The sequence below is a fragment of the Myotis yumanensis genome, unplaced genomic scaffold, assembly GCF_028538775.1.
Source record: "Myotis yumanensis isolate MYYU_CA2020_CCGP unplaced genomic scaffold, mMyoYum1.0.hap1 SCAF_1, whole genome shotgun sequence".
Lineage (NCBI taxonomy): Eukaryota > Metazoa > Chordata > Mammalia > Chiroptera > Vespertilionidae > Myotis > Myotis yumanensis.
In genome coordinates this window covers 231,315,100-231,335,932 of record NW_027223752.1, presented here as the reverse complement: position 1 = coordinate 231,335,932, position 20,833 = coordinate 231,315,100, and the positions used below count along the sequence as shown (strand labels likewise).

The following is a 20,833-nucleotide window of genomic DNA, read 5'->3' as shown; positions in this document are numbered from 1 at the left end:
GCAGCCAATCAATGATTCCCTCTCACCACTGCTGTTTCTATCTCTCTCTCCCTCTCCCTTCCTCTCTGAAATCAATAAAAATATATTTAAAAAAACACCCAAGAAGATACCACCCAACTTAAAAAAATAGAGCATTATCAATAACTTTGGAACCTAACTTACGTCCCACCCCACTTACATCACTCTCTCAGAGATAATGATTATCCTGGATATTTTTTGGTGTTAAATGGTACACATAATAATAGTGTGTAACACACGTTTAATAAACATGTACTTGATTATGAACCTGGGGAAAATTTGAGATGTAGAGGTAAATACATATTTAAATTCAGGAATGGATTTTGTTTTGGTGAGTAAAACCAGAAGTTATTTCTTTTCAGAACTCATTAAAAATCAAAATAGTAATGGCTCTTCATAAAGCCATATTAGTCAGTTTTCCTTTTTGTTTAAACAATTGAGTACATGTGCATATCTAAATAATGTTAAGCTTTGCCTATCATTTTGTATGCTATATGTGTCATACTATATTTTTCTGTGTTCTTTATTTTTAATTGTAACATTCATTCATATTGATCTGTATATTTACTGTTTTATAGAATGCTGTGGTATGAGCATAACACAGTTTATTATTTCTAATACTGATGGACCTTCTAGTTTTTGGTTATTTTGCTTTAAAAAAACTTGTTTCTATGAACTTAAACGTGGTTTTTAGTGGACAGATTAGAGTTTTTCTAGGGTATATATGTGCATTCAGCTTTACTAGATAAGATACAAGTGTTCTGTAAAATAGTTTACCAATTAATAGTCCCAATAAAAGTCTTCATTGGTCTATATCCTCTCCAATGTTTAGTATTGTCAGATTTTAAATTTTTTATTTATCTGGGTGTATGATATACTAGTATGTCATTGTTATGTATCTTTTTGGAAATTAACAACCAGTATTTCTTCTATTATATAATTCCTGTTAATGTGTTCTGCCTATTTTTCTGTTGGTTTGTCTTATTGATTTATTGGAATTCTTTATACTGTGAATTGTAGATCTCTTCCTACTTTAGATGGCTTATTGTTTCACTCTTTTGGGGATCTTTTGTTGGACAGAATTCCCAATGTCAAAATTATCACTCTTTTAATGCTTTGCACTTTTATCTTTAAGAAATCTTTCTCTACTTCTGGGCTCATAAAGATAGCCTAGGTATATTTTGGGCACTCTTCTGTTCATTTTTCTCTTTGTCCCTGTTACTAGCTTTATAATCAATTTTGATAACCAGTGGTAGTGGATATTTTTTGGTGTGAAATGGTACACATAATGATAGTGTGTAACACACGTTTAATAAACATGTACTTGATTATGAACCTGGGGAAAATTTGAGATGTAGAGGTAAATACATATTTAAATTCAAGAATGGATTTTGTTTTGGTGAGTAAAACCAGAAATATTTCTTTTTAGAACGCATTAAAAATCAAAATAGTAATGGCTCTTCATAAAGTCATATTAAAAGTGAACTGCCTACTATACTAGACATTCTTCTAAATCTTGAAGAGTAGCAGAGACATAATCCTGGTGGTGGATTTTCCATGTTCTATAAGGCTGTTTGTTTTTGGTTTAGCCTTCATGCTCAATCCATTGAGTAATTTCCTATTCTGTCCTTATTAAGGGAAGTTGACAGAAGAAAATCTTCAGCTAGAATAAATATGTCAGACTAAAAAGTGATATTTTTATCATTTTAAAGATACTATTAAATATAAAAATGTGTGATATGACTATGGTTAAAGGAATATTTCTTTAATGTACTAAAATATATTGTTTTATTTTTAGCATATGTTACTTTGATTGAAAATGATTCAAATCCAGAAGTTAGGAGGGCAGTGCTGTCATGTATTGTACCATCAGCAAAGACTTTGTCAAAAATTGTAGGACGCACCAAGGATGTGAAAGAGGCTGTCAGAAAGCTGGCTTATCAGGTAAATAAGTTCAATATCTCGTTTAGGCATATTCTTAAAAGACAAAAAGCCATATTTTTAAAATACTTTGAAAAATATTTGGCAAATAATAATGATTTCTTTAATTGAGATTTTTATGTTCGGAGAGCATAGGTAATTTAAGTAGAATCTTATTGCATTAACTGTATTAACAAATATTAATTTTTTTGGAGATTTTTGGGTCATTTTCTTAGATGAAGGCGTTATTGCTAGTTATGAAATGTAAACTATGTTGAGTTTAATGACCATTTTAATATTATCTCTTTAAGGTTTTAGGTGAAAAGGTTCATATGAGAGCCATGTCCATTGCTCAGAGAGTAATGCTCCTTCAACAAGGTCTTAATGACAGAGCAGGTAAGATAGACATCTTCATATACAAAACTTTTGTAGATTCTGAGTTGACAAAAAATTTAGGAAACAGGTGTCCTAAATTAAGTCAAATAAGCCTATTATCTCCACAACCTGTAAATATTCATCTTGGTGTATTGTATATAAAACATTATCTAAAGTTAGAGATCTTGATACTTAGAAGGAACAAAGCTTGTTTCAGTTTTCCTGTGTTTTACAGATGGAGAAACTATAGCTTAAGGCTATAGAGCTAATTTATATCAGAAATAGGGCATGATCTCTTTTTCTACTCTCTCTCCTTTATTAAAATGCTATCTTGCCCTGGTCTGGTGGCTCAGTTGGTTGGAGCTCCCTCCCATACACAAAAAGGGTTGTCATTGGAGTCCCAGTCAGGGCACAAAGCTAGGTTGTGAGTTAAACAGGGAGTGGGGGGTGGGGGTGGAGGAGCAACCGATTGATGTCTTTCTGTGTGTGTCTATCTTCCTCCCTCCTGCCTTCCCTCCCTCTAAAAATCGAATGAAATCATATCCTTGGGTGAGGATAAAATAAAAATGCTGTCTATCCCCTTTGTGTGTATCTTGATATGAATGTTTTCTGTGCATTAGAAACAACAGTCAGGAATGGTCATCCTGTATCAGTGATGGCGAACCTTTTGAGCTCGGCGTGTCAGCATTTTGGAAAACCCTAACTTAACTCTGGTGCCGTGTCACATATAGAAATTTTTTTATATTTGCAACCATAGTAAAACAAAGACTTATATTTTTGATATTTATTTTATATATTTAAATGCCATTTAACAAAGAAAAATCAACCAAAAAAATGAGTTTGCGTGTCACTTTTTTTTTTTTTTTTAAATATATTTTATTGATTTTTTACAGAGAGAAAGGGAGAGGGATAGAGAGTTAGAAACATCGATGAGAGAGAAACATCGATCAGTTGCCTCCTGCACACCCCCTACTGGGGATGTGCCTGCAACTGAGGTACATGCCCTTGACCGGAATCGAACCCGGGACCCTTGAGTCCGAAGGCCGACGCTCTATCCACTGAGCCAAACCGGTTTCGGCTGCGTGTCACTTCTGACACGCGTGTCATAGGTTCGCCATCACTGTCCTCTATAATAAAAGCCTAATATGCTAAGTGTCCGACCGTTCGACCAGTTGCTGTGATGCGCACTGACCACCAGGGGGCAGATGCTCCCACTAGTAGGTTAGCTTGCTGCCGGGGTCCGGCCTATTGGGACTGGGCAAGATGGGCTGGACATGCCCTGGAGCCCTCCTGCGGTCCCTTCCTAGCCCCAATCATGCACTGGTGGGGTCCCTCGGCCTGTCCTGCGTCCTCTGGCAATCTGGGACCCCTTGGGGGATGTCGGAGAGCTGGTTTTGACCTGATTCCCGCAGGCCAGGCTAAGGGACCCCACTGGTGCACGAATTGGTGCACTGGGCCTCTAGTACTAGTATAATTTTCTTAGGTTTTTTGTTGTTTGTTTTTTTCTCTTCCTCTTAAAACTAGAGAATCTGTATAGGAATGATGAGGAATAATCTAGTTTAAATTTCCAATCTGTATAAGAAGGCTAAGGTAGCTTAATTTTGCTCTAGCAAGAAAACCTGAGTTTGAAAACATTTTTATGTCACAGGACTAATGATTAGGATGACTTTAAAAATTAATAGGTTTGTTCAGTGATATATGCTTGTATGATTCACTACTGCAAATAGCAGCATGTATAATAGATAAGTCAGTCAACAAGTGAAATAATAGGTAGTATTATGTAGTCTAGACTAAGACCTGAAGCTTACTGAACCCAGGGAAGAAAGGATACAAGATTGTGATAATGGTTGTGTATTTGATTCTAACCCTTCTCATTTTTATTCAGAAATGGGCATCATAGTGATTTTCGCAATATCATTGTACTTCTGTTTTTTTCATTGGCATGCTTTATTCTGTCTCTTAGTTTCTTTCTATTTTTATTGTAAATGTTAACTTTATGTTAGCACTGATCTGATAAATTAATTAAAATAGACAAAATACAGGAAATGGAAGCTAGGGGGAGCCTCTGTTCACCTATGTTTCAAATGACTTAACAGAGGCTGTGAAACAAGCAACACAAAAGCATCTTCTGCAAGGCTGGCTGCGTTTCAGTGAAGGAAATATATTAGAGTTGCTTCATCGGTTGGATGTGGAAAATTCTTCTGAAGTGGCAGTCTCTGTTCTCAATGCCTTATTTTCAGTGACTCCTCTTAATGAACTGGCAGAAATCTGTAAAAATAACGATGACAGGTATATAAACTGTTCATTATTTGAAATGTGAGACTGATGAGTTTCTATAATGAAAATTAGTTCCCTCCCCCCATTACTTCAAATTGCATCAATACTTTTTATCTCTCTTATTTTTTTTTTTTACTCTGGTGGACATCTCCCTCCCACCCGCCCCTTTTTCCTCCCTTGTGTAAGAACTCACTACTTTTTCATAGACTACTTTAGCTGCATTTTAAAAAAAATTTTTTTCCTTTATTGATTAAGGTATTACATATGTGTCCTTATCCCCCCATTGCCCCCCCACCCTCCCACTCATGCCCTCACCCCCCTGGTGTCTGTGTCCATTGGATAGGCTCATATGCATTTTAGCTGCATTTTTTATTGTTTATTTTGTTACTTTGATTTTTGCATTAACCTACCATGGAAAGTTGAACAGCATACATCCTATAGTTTGCTCATTTGATTTTTATTTATTTATTTTGTTTAAATATTTTCATTCTTTTTTTGTGATAACTTAGTGACTTTGCAGTTTAAAAGGATAGTGGTTTCAAATCAAGTTTGCTTCTTATTCCTATTTTTATATTCAATTCAAAATTTTAACTGGATATTAAGATCATGCTTCCTTTTATTTTTCCCTTTTAAATGAAGGAAATTGATTCCGGTGGAAACATTAACTCCTGAAAATGCTTTGTATTGGCGTGTCCTTTGTGAATATTTGAGGTCAAAAGGAGATGAAGGTGAAGAATTTTTAGAGCAGATTTTGCCAGAGCCTGTGATATTTGCAGAGTATTTACTGAGGTAAAATTTTTTCCTTTGGTTTGGAATGTACTTGTGTTGCCGTCCATGTCAGTCTCTCAGGTCCCTCCCTCAAAGGCAGGCTTGATTGGGAATAAGTTGAAAACCATTTTTTTTTGGATAGACAGAGAAAAATAGGTATGCACATTGAGTCTTTCTGAAGAAAGAGTAAAGTCAGTATGTTTAGGGATATTTCCTGAAACTTAAGATGTGATTATGTACATTTTTCCATGAAATTGATGATGATGTGTTACTCTGAAATTGGTTAGAAACCTTTTCTAAGTGCCAGATAGCAAATATGTGAGAGCCTGTGGGCTATCCTGTCTCTGTCACAATGACTTACTTCACTGTGGCAAAAGCAGGCAAAAACAAGATGTAATGAATAAGTGTGACTGTTTTTCGGTAACACTTTTATCGATTTTATGGATGCTGAAATTTGAATTTCATGTGGTTTTCACATGTATATATTTACACATGTATATATTTTCACATATATTAAACTACTATTTAAAATTGAAAAAATCTTAGCTTTCAAGCTATAGAAAAAAACCAGTAGGCTGTATCTGGTGCATGGGCCATAGTTTTCCAACTGACAGGGTAGACATTTGTGGCCAGTACTTAAGACTGTAAGTGTTTGGCTTTTGTTTTTAATTTTTTTTCCTTAAATTATTTGAATTACTCTAATTTTATTTATTTTGCTTTAAAATTATACAAATAAAATATGAATTCATTTTTGTCAAAATTCCAACACAGATATACAGTATATATATGTATATATATATGTACATATGTGTATGTACATATATATACATATGCATATGTATATATACACACATATACATGATAAAAATGTGGAATTTCCTCTTTCATCTGCTAATTCCTCAATCAGTGATTTCTTTGGGTTAACAACTAAACAGTTTGGGGTATATATGTTCAAACTTTTCTCTACATTTACATACATGTATACTAAATGCAGAAATGCTTTTTTAAAATATAGCGCACTATACATAATTTTTTTTGTTTTTTTTTTAACTACTGGTGTCTGAGATCATTATATGTTGGTGCATATAAATATATCACAGTCCTAACAGCTTATCACTCCATAATGTGGTAGTGTCGTTTGAATTTACTCTTCTGTTAATGGACATTTTATAGGTGTTTACAATTTTCACTGATGTTATAAGTGTGTTAAACTTCTTTGTACATTTTTATGTATGTCTGAGATTTTGTGGGGTTGATTCCCAGAGTGGAATTGCTGGGCCAAAGATTATATATATTTTCATAGATATTGGTCTTTAGATTTTTTTATTTTATTTTATTTTTATTTTTATTTATTTTTTAAATATATTTTATTGATTTTTTACAGATAGGAAGGGAGAGAGATAGATAGTCAGAAACATCGATGGGAGAGAAACATTGATCAGCTGCCTCCTGCACATCCCCCACTGGGGATGTGCCCGCAACCCAGGTACATGCCCCTGACCGGAATCGAACCTGGGACCCTTCAGTCCGTAGGCTGATGCTCTATCCACTCAGCCACACCGGTTTTGGCAAGGTCTTTAGATTTTTAACCTTATGTTTTTGATGCATTTATAAAAGCTTCTATGTAATATGAATTATAGACCTGAATTTTCTTTGCATAAAACATACTATTCTGCTTTTGATTATAAGGTCTCACATATAAATTAGGGAACAAAACTCTAAATGCATTTGAGTCTCACATGCAAAATATTAAATTAAATTCAGGACAAATATCTTAAATGTGAGCCAATATGAAAACTTAACAGTTTGAGCTCATAGTAACGTCATGAAAAACATGTGTAAATTTACTAATGGTAATTATTTCAGGCTTTAACATTTAGTTAGAATATTCATTCTAATGCTGTTTGGATCATGTTGAAATGTTTCCAAAAGAAATGGGTTTGATGTAATGCTTAGTAATATGTATTAATATAGAAGTAATAATTGCTTATAGAAGATATAGAATATATTAAAAATATGAGAAAATGTTAAATATTTAAATAACAGGGGAAACCTCATCAAAGACTGCTTCACAAATTGATTGATTCTTAGTTCATATTGACATGTATAGAGCGTGGTTACTTATATTTCCTTTGTCATTTAATCTGTGAGTTTTGAAATAACTTCAGTCAATTTGTTTTTTTTACCTACAGAAAAGAAAACTTTAAAAGTTGTATTTTAATTATTATTGAAAGAATACTTAAGAAATAGAATGCTTTTCTTTTTGGAGCAAAATTAGGTAGGATTAATTTACTCAAGTAAAGAAATAAAATTAAGTGGAAAATTGTTTAATGATACTCTCAAGAATATATATTCAGGCATTTTGTAGCAAGAAGAGTTAATTACTCAAGGGTAGTTGATGGTGCTACTCAGTAGCACCTACACTAAAATAAGAACAATACAGAGATTAGTAGAGCCCCAAGCAAGGATAATACAAATTCATGAAGCTGTCTGTATTTTCCTGATTTTTAAAAGGTCATTGTATTCATGGATTACTTGTGTAATTACTATTATTATTACTACTATTTCTTTTAAACAAAATAGTGGTTAATTAGGGATGATGGAAGATTAGCTCTTTATGAAATTGGATTTTGGAAAATGGATTCAGAACTTTAAAATTGAGAATACTAGTGACATATACCTGAAACAAATGTAAAATACTGAATATCAAGTGTAATAGAAAAATAAAAAATTAAAAATACGAGAATACTATTGACATTGAAATAGTTATCAGTTTGAGAGAACTAAATATGTACCTCTTGAAAATTTCCCATAGTAAATTTGAATCTTCAATGAAAATACGTTTTTCAAATTCTATTGATTCAAGTCAATAAATTTCTGTGCAAAAAAATTCAGGATGATAGCATGGAATTGACTCTGTAAACCAAATTAGTACCACATGGTATAAACATCCATATATTTGGATTACTGTGAACTGAAAAAAAGACTCTTGTCACCTAATGGGAAGCTGTTTAATGTTTCTTAATACATCCTACATTTATTAATTTTCTTGTTTTAGTTATATTCAGAGCATTCCAGTTGTTGATGATGAACGCAGAAATGATTTTTCTTACATTGGACATTTGATGACAAAAGAGTTCATAGGTCAGCAATTGATTCTAATTATTAAGTCTTTGGATACTAATGAAGAAGGAGGAAGGTATGTCTAAATGTTAACTGTAGTTTGAATTTGTTCTAATTCTATATTGAAATATAGCCTTGTTATAATATAATTAAATACACAGAGTGGGCAAAAGTAGGTTTACAGTTGTTCCTATGGAAAATAATAGAATAATTAGTAAAAATACAAGAATAAACTGTTTCGTGTACTCACAACTGTAAACCTACTTTTATCCACCCCTGTATTTAACCTAGTTCTCTAACATGTTATAAAAAATATTCTCTCTCCTCATAAATATGTAATATATAAAAGGAAACATACTCTTCCGTCCTTCCCTGTCTCCTCCCTCCCCTGGAGTGTGTGTGCATATAAAATATGTGAGGTCTTTTTTTTCAGGAGGATTCTTTATTTTTTTGTTTACTTTTAAATTTTATTTTATGAGGTCTTAATTCAATTTCTTTAGAATAAATCAATGAAATTGCAGGTTTATGCATAAAAATATATTTGTCTTCATGACAGGGCTAGTAATACTATCTAAAAGGTTTTATTCACTTCTGGTATTTTGTCATTTCATTATGTTGATTTATAAAAGATTATAAGGCCATTTATAATTTTTTTTTGCAGAACATAAATTTTTGATCTAAAATCTCTTCATATATTTTTTTGTCTATAGTGGTAAATGTAACAAAGAACTGAGACAAATGTGATTTAAGTCTGCAGAAGAGGAGAAAAGTTAGAGATAAAATGTGTTTCTGCTGTCATATTTAAATTAAAATAGTTCTTTTTGAATGCAGGAAACGACTGCTGGCTATTTTACAGGAGATTCTTACTATACCCACAACCCCAATGTCCCTAATTTCTTTTCTTGTTGAGAGACTGCTCCACATCATTATAGATGATAATAAGAGAACACAAATTGTAAGTAATTTTCTTCATTGTTGATAAAGTTACGAGGTTTTGGTCAATGACTGAGGATTGTCTTTTTTTTTTTCGTCAGTACTTTTGCTTTGTCTTTAACTTTTAATTTAGTCTCTATTAAATCTAATCAAATCTCTCTCTCTCTCTCTCTCACTCGCTCTCTCTCTCTCTCTCTCACACACACACACACATTTAAAAAAATATCTCCTCCTCTTAGAATACTTACCATTGTGTTGTATCAATTTGAAATGCAGCCAGTTAGGGAAGAGGTGACTTTGGGCATGGTCACTAGAGTATTTGAGAGCTGGCTCAGGCCGGGCTGAGGAACCCCCCCTTGAGTGCACGAATTTCGTGTACTGGTTCTCTAGTTAAGCTATAAGAGTGTCTAAAATGTTGTCAGATTATGTCAATCAGAAAGATTTGCTGGTCTCTGTTTCAGGAAGACTACAACTTTGTATATGCCTGGCTTAACTTCTGGGACATTGAGATGTTTACTTTTAAATTTTATTTTATGAGGTCTTAATTCAAGTTATACATACCTGGGTTCAAGCCCCCTCTGACATTTTCTGGCTTTGTGATTTTGAGCAAGTTATTTAATTAAGATTTTTTATTTATCTGCAAAATGGAATAACAATAAAACCTACCTTTCATTATTTAATGAAATAATGTTCATGAACTGCTTTGTAAATACAGAAATAAATGTTAGTATAATATTACTGTTGCCAAGTGTTATTTTCTCTGGGGTAGCCAAAAAAGACAGACCTTTATTATTGCTTTTTGTAAAATCTTAAGTTAATTCACAGGTTGTCTTTTCCAACCTCTTCCTATAAATACATACTTATACATAAATCCCTTCTACAACATTCCTAGTTAGTGGTTATCCAGTGTCTGCTTAAGTACCCTCATTTGGGATGCAGCCTTTTCCTGAATCGGCTAACTCCAATAGCTCTGAAAGGAAAGTCTATAGTTATGCTGTTATTATTTATGCATTGTACATCCAGAGGAACAATAAGAGTATTCTATTTTTTATATTTAGCTCCCATGAAGCTGAATAAGGGAGGGAGGTGAAAATTTTAATCAGAGAATTTTAGTTTTATGCTACCTAAGGTTAAGCACTATATTCATTTTTTCTGTTTCTCAAGCAGTATTTGAGAACTTATCTTCAGTATCTATGTGCCTGTTATCTTCCATAATATTAGTTTTTAGTCAGATGTATTTGGTAATTTTTTTCTAAAATTGTCTAGCAAATAGAATGTGTACCATTTTTACTTGTATATTTTGCTTTATTTTTCAAGAGATTCTGGATACTAATGAGTTGTATGTCATTTTCTGAAATAGAGCAAATATTACAGCATGTATGCTGAATTATAACTTTACTTACCAGGTTACAGAAATTATCTCAGAGATTCGGGCACCCATTGTTACTGTTGGTGTTAAAATTGATCCAGCTGATGCAAGAAAGAAAGAACTTAAGGTAAGTCTCTTATGAATTAAAGAAATGCTTGAATATACTAGTAATGTAGTTCTGCAAGTCTTTTATTTCCTCTTGCTGTACATTTTCAGAATTGTTCTCACAAGGTAAAATGATTGATTAACCTATATAATAAAAGGCTAATATGAAAATCGACCGAACGGCAGAACGACCGGTCGCTATGACACGCACTGACCACCAGGGGGCAGATGCTCAAGGCAGGAGGTGCCCCCTGGGGGTCAGTGTGCTCCCATAGGGGGAGTGCTGCTCAAACAGAAGCTGGGCTTACGGCTGGCGAGCGCAGTGGCGGTGGCGGGAGCCTTTCCCGCATCCGCGGCAGTGGTAAGATTGTCTGATGGCCTAAGCTGTCAGTCAGACATCCCCTGAGGGGTCTGGGACTGTGAGAGGGCACAGGCCGGGCTGAGGAACCCCCCCTTGAGTGCACGAATTTCGTGTACTGGTTCTCTAGTTAAGCTATAAGAGTGTCTAAAATGTTGTCAGATTATGTCAATCAGAAAGATTTGCTGGTCTCTGTTTCAGGAAGACTACAACTTTGTATATGCCTGGCTTAACTTCTGGGACATTGAGATGTTATATTGTACTCTTCAGTTTGCTACAGATTTTCATATTAATAGTTTTTGTTTGGTATTTACACAATCAATTTATATCTTTCCTAGATGGCTGAGATAAAAGTTAAACTTATTGAGACAAAAGAAGCTTTGGAAAATTGCATTACCCTACAGGATTTTAAGCGAGCATCAGAGTTAAAAGAAGAAATAAAAGCATTAGAAGATGCCAGAGTAAACCTATTGAAAGAGACAGAGCAGCTTGAAATTAAAGAAGTCCATATAGAGAAGGTATAGATAACTTCTTTATACAAAATTTCAGCTGATATTTATCTCAACTAAACTGGTTTTTTTAAACCCAGAAAGCTGCCAGAATATATTTACTTTGGAGGGCTTTTTCACAGTACCATGAATTAATATGAAAATATTTCTCCCCTCCTGTTCCTTTCTATTTTGGACTTTGAGAGGCCTTAATTAACTTTAATTATTGTAGCTAGGACCTTATTTGCCCCCTCATGTGCTACAGTCTTCTGCCCTGGCTGGTGTGGCTCAATTGGTTGGAGCGTTGTCCCATGCACTGAAAGGTCATGGCACATACTAATGCTGAATATTTTGTGTTTCATTTTTAGAATGATGCTGAGACACTACAGAAGTGTCTTATTTTGTGTTATGAACTGTTGAAACAGATGTCCACTTCAACAGGGATAAGCGCAACCATGAACGGCATCATTGAGTCTTTGGTATGTTGGTGGCCTTTGAAGCTTTATTTTAGTGCACTCCTTCCTCACTTTATAAGTAAAAATTTCTCTGGGGTTTAAATGAATGAAAGGATGAACATTTTAAGTATCTGGTAAATATAAATGGTAAAAAAAAAAAATGCAGTGGTTGCAATAATATTGTGAAGATTAAAGGACTTGATATATAGTTAATTCCTTTAAACGTGAAAAAATTAATTTATGCTGGAAAGAGATATTGAATATTTTAATTCCTTTAAGTATTGGAATCTTGCTATATAGTAAGAGTAGGAAAAGATACATGGTGAGCCCTGTCAAAGGAGTTTTTTTATTATAGATTTAAGAGACTTTTTACTAAAGTAGCCCTTCATAGGTAATCTCCATTTTACTGAGCTTAGGGACATAAATATTGCAATAATCCAGAACAGCATTGTCTGATAGAAATATCATACAAACCTCATGTGACTTTAAATTTTCTGGTAGCCACATTTAAAAATAAAAAAGGGGAGAGAACCAAGATGGCGGCGTAGGGAGCGGACCTGTGTGTGCTGCTCTCTCACAGCATCATTGAAACTATCAACTATGAAGTAAACAACCGCCACTCAGAACCATGGGGAAGTTGGCCCAGTGGGAGATCTACAACTGGAGGAAAAGAAAGAAGCGCAGTGAGACTGAGTGGGAGCTACGGAGGCACCAAAACCAGAGGTACGCAGTCACACGCCACGCGGGCTGCAAATGGATTCTCGGTTTTTTACGAACCCTCGAATCCTCTGGGCTTGCTCGGGGCGGGTCTCTGAGGCTCCAGATCCCACAGGGAGAGGCGGCCACGGCCTTGCAGTGGTCGGAGAGCGAGGGAAGCTCTGATACGCGGCTGCTCGCCGGCACCGAGGGACAAGAAGTCCTGGTGTCTCGGGGAGGCGAGGGGCGCGGAGACGCCGCCATCGCTATTTCATCCACGCTGGTGACTCCCTGTGACCCCGCCCTACCCTCAGGGCTGTGCCAGAGGCACAAGAGGGAATGACTGTGCTTTTACAAACTCTCAAATCCACTGAGCTGGTTCGGGCGGGTCTCTGAGGCCCCAGGCCCCAAGGCGAGAGACGGCACGGCCTTCCAGCGGTCAGGAGGTCAGGAAGCGAGGGAGGCTCTGGCGCTCGGCTGCTCGCCGGCACTGGGGGACGCAAAGTCCTGGTGTCCTGGATAGGCAAGGGGCCGCTGAGTCTCCGCCCCGGCGACTCCCTGTGATCCCACCCTAAGCAATTTACATTCCCATCTGGGCTGTGCCAGACCCACAAGTAGAAGCGCCTTTTCTTCTGCAAACTTTCAAATCCACTGAGCTGGTTCAGGCGGGATCATGAAGCACCAGACCCTACAGGGAGAGGCAGCACGGCCTTGCAGCCATCAGAAAGCGAGGGAGACTCTGTTGCACAGCTGTTCGCCGGCACTGGGGGACACAAAGCCCTGGCAGAGAGTCAAGGGGCCGCGGAGACTCAGCCAGTGCTATTTGCTCCGCCATGGCGACTCCCTGAGTCTCAGCCTTAATCAATTTACATCCCCATCCAAGCTGTGCCAGGTGCACAAAAAGACCCACCTGCGCTTTTGCAGCCTATCCCAACAAATTGCAGACTTCAACTGCTCGCAGCCATGAGAGACACACTCAAGAAGCAGACCCAGGAGAACCAGGATGGCGGCATAAGGAAGAGACCTGTGCGTGCTACCTCGCACAACAACATCGAAACTACCAAATATCAGACAAACACCTATCATACAGAACCATGGGAAACTTGGCCCAGTGGAAGCTCTACAACTGGAAGGAGAGAAAGAACATTGAGACTGAGTAGGATGTGACACCAAGTACAGAGCCCAACCCAACAAACTGCAGATTTCAACTCCTCGCATAGAAAGAAGCGCATTGAGACTGAGTAGGATGTGCTGAAGCACCATGTACAGAGCCCATCCCAGCAGGCTGCAGATTTCAGCTCCTTGCATCTGGGAGGGACGCAATCGGGGGGCAGAGTCGGGTCCGGGGCCGGCCAGGGCTGGGCCTGACTCGCCCGGCACTGTGGAACTGCTGTACCAGCAAGCGCACAAACATGCCCACTGGTCCCAGTCTCTGGTGGGGCGCTGGGGGACAGCAGACAGGCAGTCTGTGCACTTGGTGGAGGGCAGGAGCGCTGGATGTGCAACCACCAGGAATGCCTGGAGATTTTGTCTAGTGGGGAGCCGCCGGCAGGGGACAGAGGGCCAAACTTCCTGTTTCCCCGGTAAGGCCGGGATGGCCCCGGTGAAGTTGAAACGGTCCAGGTGTGGTAGGGACGACCCCGGTCAGGTCTAAACGGCCCCGGTGTGGTAGGGACAACCCCGGTCAGGTTGAAACAGCCCCGGTGTGGTAGGGACAACCCCGGTGAGGTTGAAACGGCCCCTGTGAGGTAGGGACGACCCCAGTCAGGTCGAAACGGCCCCGGTGTGGTAGGGACGACCCCGGTGAGGTTGAAACGGCCCCCGTGAGGTAGGGACGACCCCGGTGAGGTTGAAACGGCCCCCGTGAGGTAGGGACGACCCCACTCAGGTCGAAACGGCCCCGGCGTGGTAGGGACAACCCCGGTCAGGTTGAAACGGCCCCCGTGAGGTAGGGACGACCCCGGTGAGGTTGAAACAGCCCCCGTGAGGTAGGGACGACCCCAGTCAGGTCGAAACGGCCCCGGCGTGGTAGGGACAACCCCGGTCAGGTTGAAACGGCCCCCGTGAGGTAGGGACGACCCCGGTGAGGTTGAAACAGCCCCCGTGAGGTAGGGACGACCCCAGTCAGGTCGAAACGGCCCCGGCGTGGTAGGGACAACCCCGGTCAGGTTGAAACGGCCCCCGTGAGGTAGGGACGACCCCGGTGAGGTTGAAACAGCCCCCGTGAGGTAGGGACGACCCCAGTCAGGTCGAAACGGCCCCGGCGTGGTAGGGACAACCCCGGTCAGGTTGAAACGGCCCCCGTGAGGTAGGGACGACCCCAGTCAGGTCGAAACGGCCCCGGTGTGGTAGGGACGACCCCGGTGAGGTTGTAACAGCCCCCGTGAGGTAGGGACGACCCCAGTTAGGTCGAAACGGCCCCGGTGTGGTAGGGACGACCCCGGTGAGGTTGTAACAGCCCCCGTGAGGTAGGGACGACCCCAGTCAGGTCGAAACGTCCCCGGCGTGGTAGGGACAACCCCGGTCAGGTTGAAACGGCCCCCGTGAGGTAGGGACGACCCCAGACAGGTCGAAACGGCCCCGGTGTGGTAGGGACGACCCCGGTGAGGTTGAAACAGCCCCCGTGAGGTAGGGACGACCCCAGTCAGGTCGAAACGGCCCCGGCGTGGTAGGGACAACCCCGGTCAGGTTGAAACGGCCCCCGTGAGGTAGGGACGACCCCGGTGAGGTTGAAACGGCCCCCGTGAGGTAGGGATGACCCCAGTCAGGTCGAAACGGCCCCGGTGTGGTAGGGACGACCCCGGTGAGGTTGAAACAGCCCCCGTGAGGTAGGGACGACCCCAGTTAGGTCGAAACGGCCCCGGCGTGGTAGGGACAACCCCGGTCAGGTTGAAACGGCCCCCGTGAGGTAGGGACGACCCCAGTCAGGTCGAAACGGCCCCGGCGTGGTAGGGACAACTCCGGTCAGGTTGAAACAGCCCCGGTGTGGTAGGGACAACCCCGGTGAGGTTGAAACGGCCCCCGTGAGGTAGGGACGACCCCAGTCAGGTCGAAACGGCCCCGGCGTGGTAGGGACAACTCCGGTCAGGTTGAAACAGCCCCGGTGTGGTAGGGACAACCCCGGTGAGGTTGAAACGGCCCCCGTGAGGTAGGGACGACCCCAGTCAGGTCGAAACAGCCCCGGCGTGGTAGGGACAACCCCGGTCAGGTTGAAACGGCCCTGGTGTGGTAGGGACGACCCCGGTGAGGTTGAAACGGCCCCTGTGAGGTAGGGACGACCCAGGTGAGGTTGAAACGGCCCTGGTGAGGCTCAGACGGCCCTGGTGAGGTTGAGACTACTCCAGTGAGGTTGGGACAAATAAAGGGGACCAGTATGGACTGATGAACAGGGGTAGATACAGAAGCAGAGCAACATTGAACAGAATGTTAAACTACAATGGGGAGCCTGGGGAGGGTTGGGGGGGGATTAAGAGACCAACTGAAGGACTTATATGCATGCATATAAGATTAACCAATGGACACAAGACACGGGGAGGGGGGCGGGGGGGTAGGGGCCGGGGGAATGTCATGGGGGGGAAAAAGGAGACATATGTAATACTCTTTGTAATACTTTAAGAAATAAAAATTATTATTGAAAAAAAAAAAAAAAAAAAAAAAGAATTTTCTAGAAACCGCCAATAAATTTAGTGAGACCCTCAAGAAATCTAGTGAGACCCTCGAGGATATGAAAAAGGACCAACTAGAAATTAAGCATACACTGACTGAAATAAAGAATATTATACAGAGTTCCAACAGCAGACTAGAGGATCGCAAGAATCAAGTCAAAGATTTGAAATACAAAGAAGCAAAAAACACCCAACCGGAAAAGCAAAATGAAAAAAGAATCCAAAAATATGAAGATAGTGTAAGGAGCCTCTGGGACAACTTCAAGCGTACCAACATCCGAATTATAGGGGTGCCAGAAGAAGAGCGAGAGCAAGATATTGAAAACCTATTTGAAGAAATAATCACAGAAAACTTCCCCTACCTGGTGAAAGAAATAGACTTACAAGTCCAGGAAGCACAGAGAACCCCAAACAAAAGGAATCCAAAGAGGACCACACCAAGACACATCATAATTAAAATGCCAAGAGCAAAAGACAAAGAGAATCTTAAGAGCAGCAAGAGAAAGACAGTCAGTTACCTACAAGGGAGTACCCATACGATTGTCAGCTGATTTCTCAACAAACTATGCAGGCCAGAAGGGAGTGGCAAGAAATATTCAAAGTGCTGAATACCAAGAACCTACAACCAAGATTACTTTACCCAGCAAAGCTATCATTCAGTATTGAAGGTCAGATAAAGAGCTTCACAGATAAGAAAAGGCTAAAGGAGTTCATCACCACCAAACCAGTATTGTATGAAATGCTGAAAGGTATCCTTTAAGAAGAGGAAGAAGAAGAAAAAGGTAAAGATACAAATTATGAACAACAAATACACATCTATCAACAAGTGAATCTAAAAATCAAGTGAACAAAAAAATCTGATGAACAGAATGAACTGTTGATTATAATAGAATCAGGGACATAGAAAGGGAGTGGACTGACAATTCTCGGGGGGAAAGGGGTGTGGGGATGTGGGAAGAGACTGGAATAAAATCGTACAACTATAGATGAGGACAGTGGGGGAGGGGGGTAAGGGCAGAGGGTGGGGTGGGAACCAGGTGGAGGGGAGCTACGGGGAGAAAAATGAGGAACAACTGTAATTGAACAATAGAGATTTAATTTTTTAAAAACTGGTACATCTACACAATGGAATACTATGCTGCTGTAAAAAAGAAAGAACTTTTACCATTGCAACAGCATGGATGGACCTGGAGAGCATTATGCTATCTTACTTTTTTGTAGAATATAATGAACAACATAAACTGGTGAACAAAAAATAGATCCAGAGACATAGAAGCATTGAACAGACTGTCAAACCTCAGAGGGAAGGCAGGGGAGGGTGGGGTAAGAGATCAACCAGAGGACTTGTATCCATGCATATGAGCATGACCAACGGACAATAGGGGTGTGGGGGCATGTGTTGGCAGGTGGGGAGAGGTCACTGGGGGAAAAAGAAGACATGTAAAACTTGCAACAATAAAGAATTAGAAAAAATAAAAAAAAAAAAAAAAAATAAAAAAAATAAAAAAAAATAAAAATAAAAAAGGAACAGGTGAAATTAATTTTAATATCTTTAACCCAATCTACTCAAAGTATTATAACTTCATCATTTACTCAGTATTAAAACTATTGAGATATTTTAAATTCTGTTCTGACATACTAAGTCTAAGAGCACATCTCAGTCCGAACTAGAGACATTTCAAGTGTTCAGTAGTCATTTGTGGTTAGTGGCTACAGTCTTAGACATTGCAGCTGTGGAGTCTTCTTTTTTAGTTGTGTACTCATCCAAACAAATTTTTTTTTTCTTTTTTTTCTTTTTTATTGCTTAAAGCATTACAAAGGGTATTACATATGTGTCCTTTTTTCCCCCCCACCCTTGACAAGCCCCTGCCCTCCCTTACCCCCTAGTGTCTTATGTCCATTAGTTATGGTTATATGGATGCATACAAGTCCTTCGGTTGATCTCTTACTCCCCTCCCTCCTGTCCCCCAACCCTCCCTGGCCTTACCACTGAAGTCCAACAATCGGTTTGAGGCAGCTCTACCACTGTATTTATTATTGTTCAAAAGTTTGTAATGGTCTTAATTATCCATGAAAGAATGAGATCATGTGGTATTTTTCCTTCATTGACTGGCTTGTTTCACTTAGCATAATGCTCTCCAGTTCCATCCATGCTGTTGCAAATGGTAAGAGTTCCTTTTTAACAGCAGCATAGTATTCCATCATGTAGATGTACCACAGTTTTCTAATCCATTCATCTACTGATGGGCACTTAGGCTGTTTCCAGATCTTAGCTATGGTGAATTGTGCTGCTATGAACATATGGGTGCATATATCCTTTCTGATTGGTGTTTCTGGTTTCTTGGGATATATTCCTAGAAGTGGGATCACAGGGTCAAATGGGAGTTCCATTTCCAATTTTTTGAGGAACCTCCATACTGCCTTCCATAGTGGCTGCACCAGTCTGCATTCCCACCAGCAGTGCACAAGTGTTCCTTTTTCTCCACATCCTCTCCAGCACTTGTCGTTTGTTGATTTGTTGATGATGGCCATTCTGACAGGTGTGAGATGGTACCTCATTGTTGTTTTGATTTGCATCTCTCGGATGATTAGTGACTTTGAGCATGTTTTCATATGTCTCTTGGCTTTCTGAATGTCCTCTTTTGAAAGGTGTCTATTTAGATCCTTTGCCCATTTTTTGATTGGATTGTTTATCTTCTTTTTGTTAAGTTGTATGAGTTCCCTATAAATTTTGGAGATTAAGCCCTTATCAGATATGACGTTGGCAAATATGTTTTCCCACGAGGTGGGTTTTCTTGTTGTTTTGTTGATGGTTTCTTTTGCTGTGCAGAAGCTTTTTATTTTGATGTAGTCCCATTTGTTCATTTTCTCTTTAGTTTCAACTGCCCTAGGAGCTGTATCAGTGAAGAAATTGTTTTGGCATATGTCTGAGATTTTGTTGCCTTTGTATTCTTCTAGAATTTTTATGGTTTCCTGTCGTACATTTAAGTCCTTTATCCATTTTGAGTTTATTCTTGTGTATGGTGTAAGTTGGTGGTCTAGTTTCATTTTCTTGCATATGTCTGTCCAATTTTCCCAACACCATTTATTGAAGAGACTATCTTGGCTCCATTGTATGTTCATGCCTCCTTTGTCAAAAATTAATTGAGCATATTGGTTCGGGCTAATTTCTGGACTCTCTATTCTATTCCACTGATCTATATGTCTGTTCTTGTGCCAGTACCAGGCAGTTTTGAGAACAGTGGCTTTGTAATACAGCTTGATATCTGGCATTGAGATCCCACCTACTTTGTTCTTTCTCAGGATCATTGCAGCTATTCGGGGTCTTTTTTTATTCCAGATGAATTTTTGGAGAGTTCGTTCTAGATCTTTGAAGAAGGCCATTGGTATTTTAATGGGAAGTGCGTTGAATGTATAGATTGCTTTGGGTAGTATGGACATTTTAATGATGTTGATTCTACCAATCCAAGAACATGGTATGTTCTTCCATCTCTTTATGTCTTCCTCTATCTCTTTTTTCAACGTCCTGTAGTTTTCTGAGTAGAGGTCTTTAACCTCTTTAGTTAAGTTTATTCCTAGGTATCTTAATTTTTTTGGTGCGATGGTAAATGGGATTGTTTTTCTGATCTCCCTTTCTGAAAGTTCACTATTGGTGTATAGAAATGCCTCAGATTTCTTGGGGTTAATTTTGTATCCTGCTACATTGCCAAATTCATGTATTAAGTCTAGTAGCTTTTGGATGGAGTCTCTAGGGTTTTGTATGTATAATATCATGTCATCTGCAAATAAGGACAGTTTTACTTCCTCTTTTCCAATTTGGATGCCTTTTATTTCTTCTTCTTGCCTAATTGCAATGGCTAATACTTCCAGTACCATGTTGAACAGGAGTGGTGAGAGTGGGCATCCCTGTCTTGTTCCTGTTCTTAGGGGAAATGGTGTTAGTTTTTGTCCATTGAGTATGATGTTGGCTGTGGGCCTGTCATATATGGCTTTTATTATGTTGGGGTATGATCCTTCTATTCCCACCTTTCTGAGAGTTTTTATCAAAAATGGGTGTTGGATTTTGTCGAATGCTTTTTCTGCATCAATTGATATGACCATGTGGTTTTTTTCTTTCAATTTGTTTATGTGATGTATCACATTTATTGATTTATGGATGTTGTACCATCCTTGCATCTCTGGGATAAATCCTACTTGGTCATGGTGTATGATCCTTCTGATGTACTGCTGGATCCGATTTGCTAAGATTTTGTTGAGGATTTTGGCATCTATGTTCATGAGGG

The 20,833-nt window shown here is 39.5% G+C and overlaps 1 protein-coding gene across 1 annotated transcript in view; it reads left to right on the top strand.

The window, feature by feature from the left end:
* Positions 1 to 20,833, top strand: part of NCAPG (non-SMC condensin I complex subunit G) — a 39,248-nt gene that overhangs the window by 2,838 nt on the left and 15,577 nt on the right. The window contains exons 4-12 of the mRNA XM_070398771.1: positions 1,817 to 1,962; positions 2,250 to 2,334; positions 4,410 to 4,602; positions 5,230 to 5,379; positions 8,417 to 8,557; positions 9,313 to 9,436; positions 10,821 to 10,910; positions 11,585 to 11,764; positions 12,103 to 12,213. Of these exons, the coding sequence (XP_070254872.1) occupies positions 1,817 to 1,962; positions 2,250 to 2,334; positions 4,410 to 4,602; positions 5,230 to 5,379; positions 8,417 to 8,557; positions 9,313 to 9,436; positions 10,821 to 10,910; positions 11,585 to 11,764; positions 12,103 to 12,213 (1,220 nt within the window). The remainder of the gene's footprint in view (positions 1 to 1,816; positions 1,963 to 2,249; positions 2,335 to 4,409; positions 4,603 to 5,229; positions 5,380 to 8,416; positions 8,558 to 9,312; positions 9,437 to 10,820; positions 10,911 to 11,584; positions 11,765 to 12,102; positions 12,214 to 20,833) is intronic.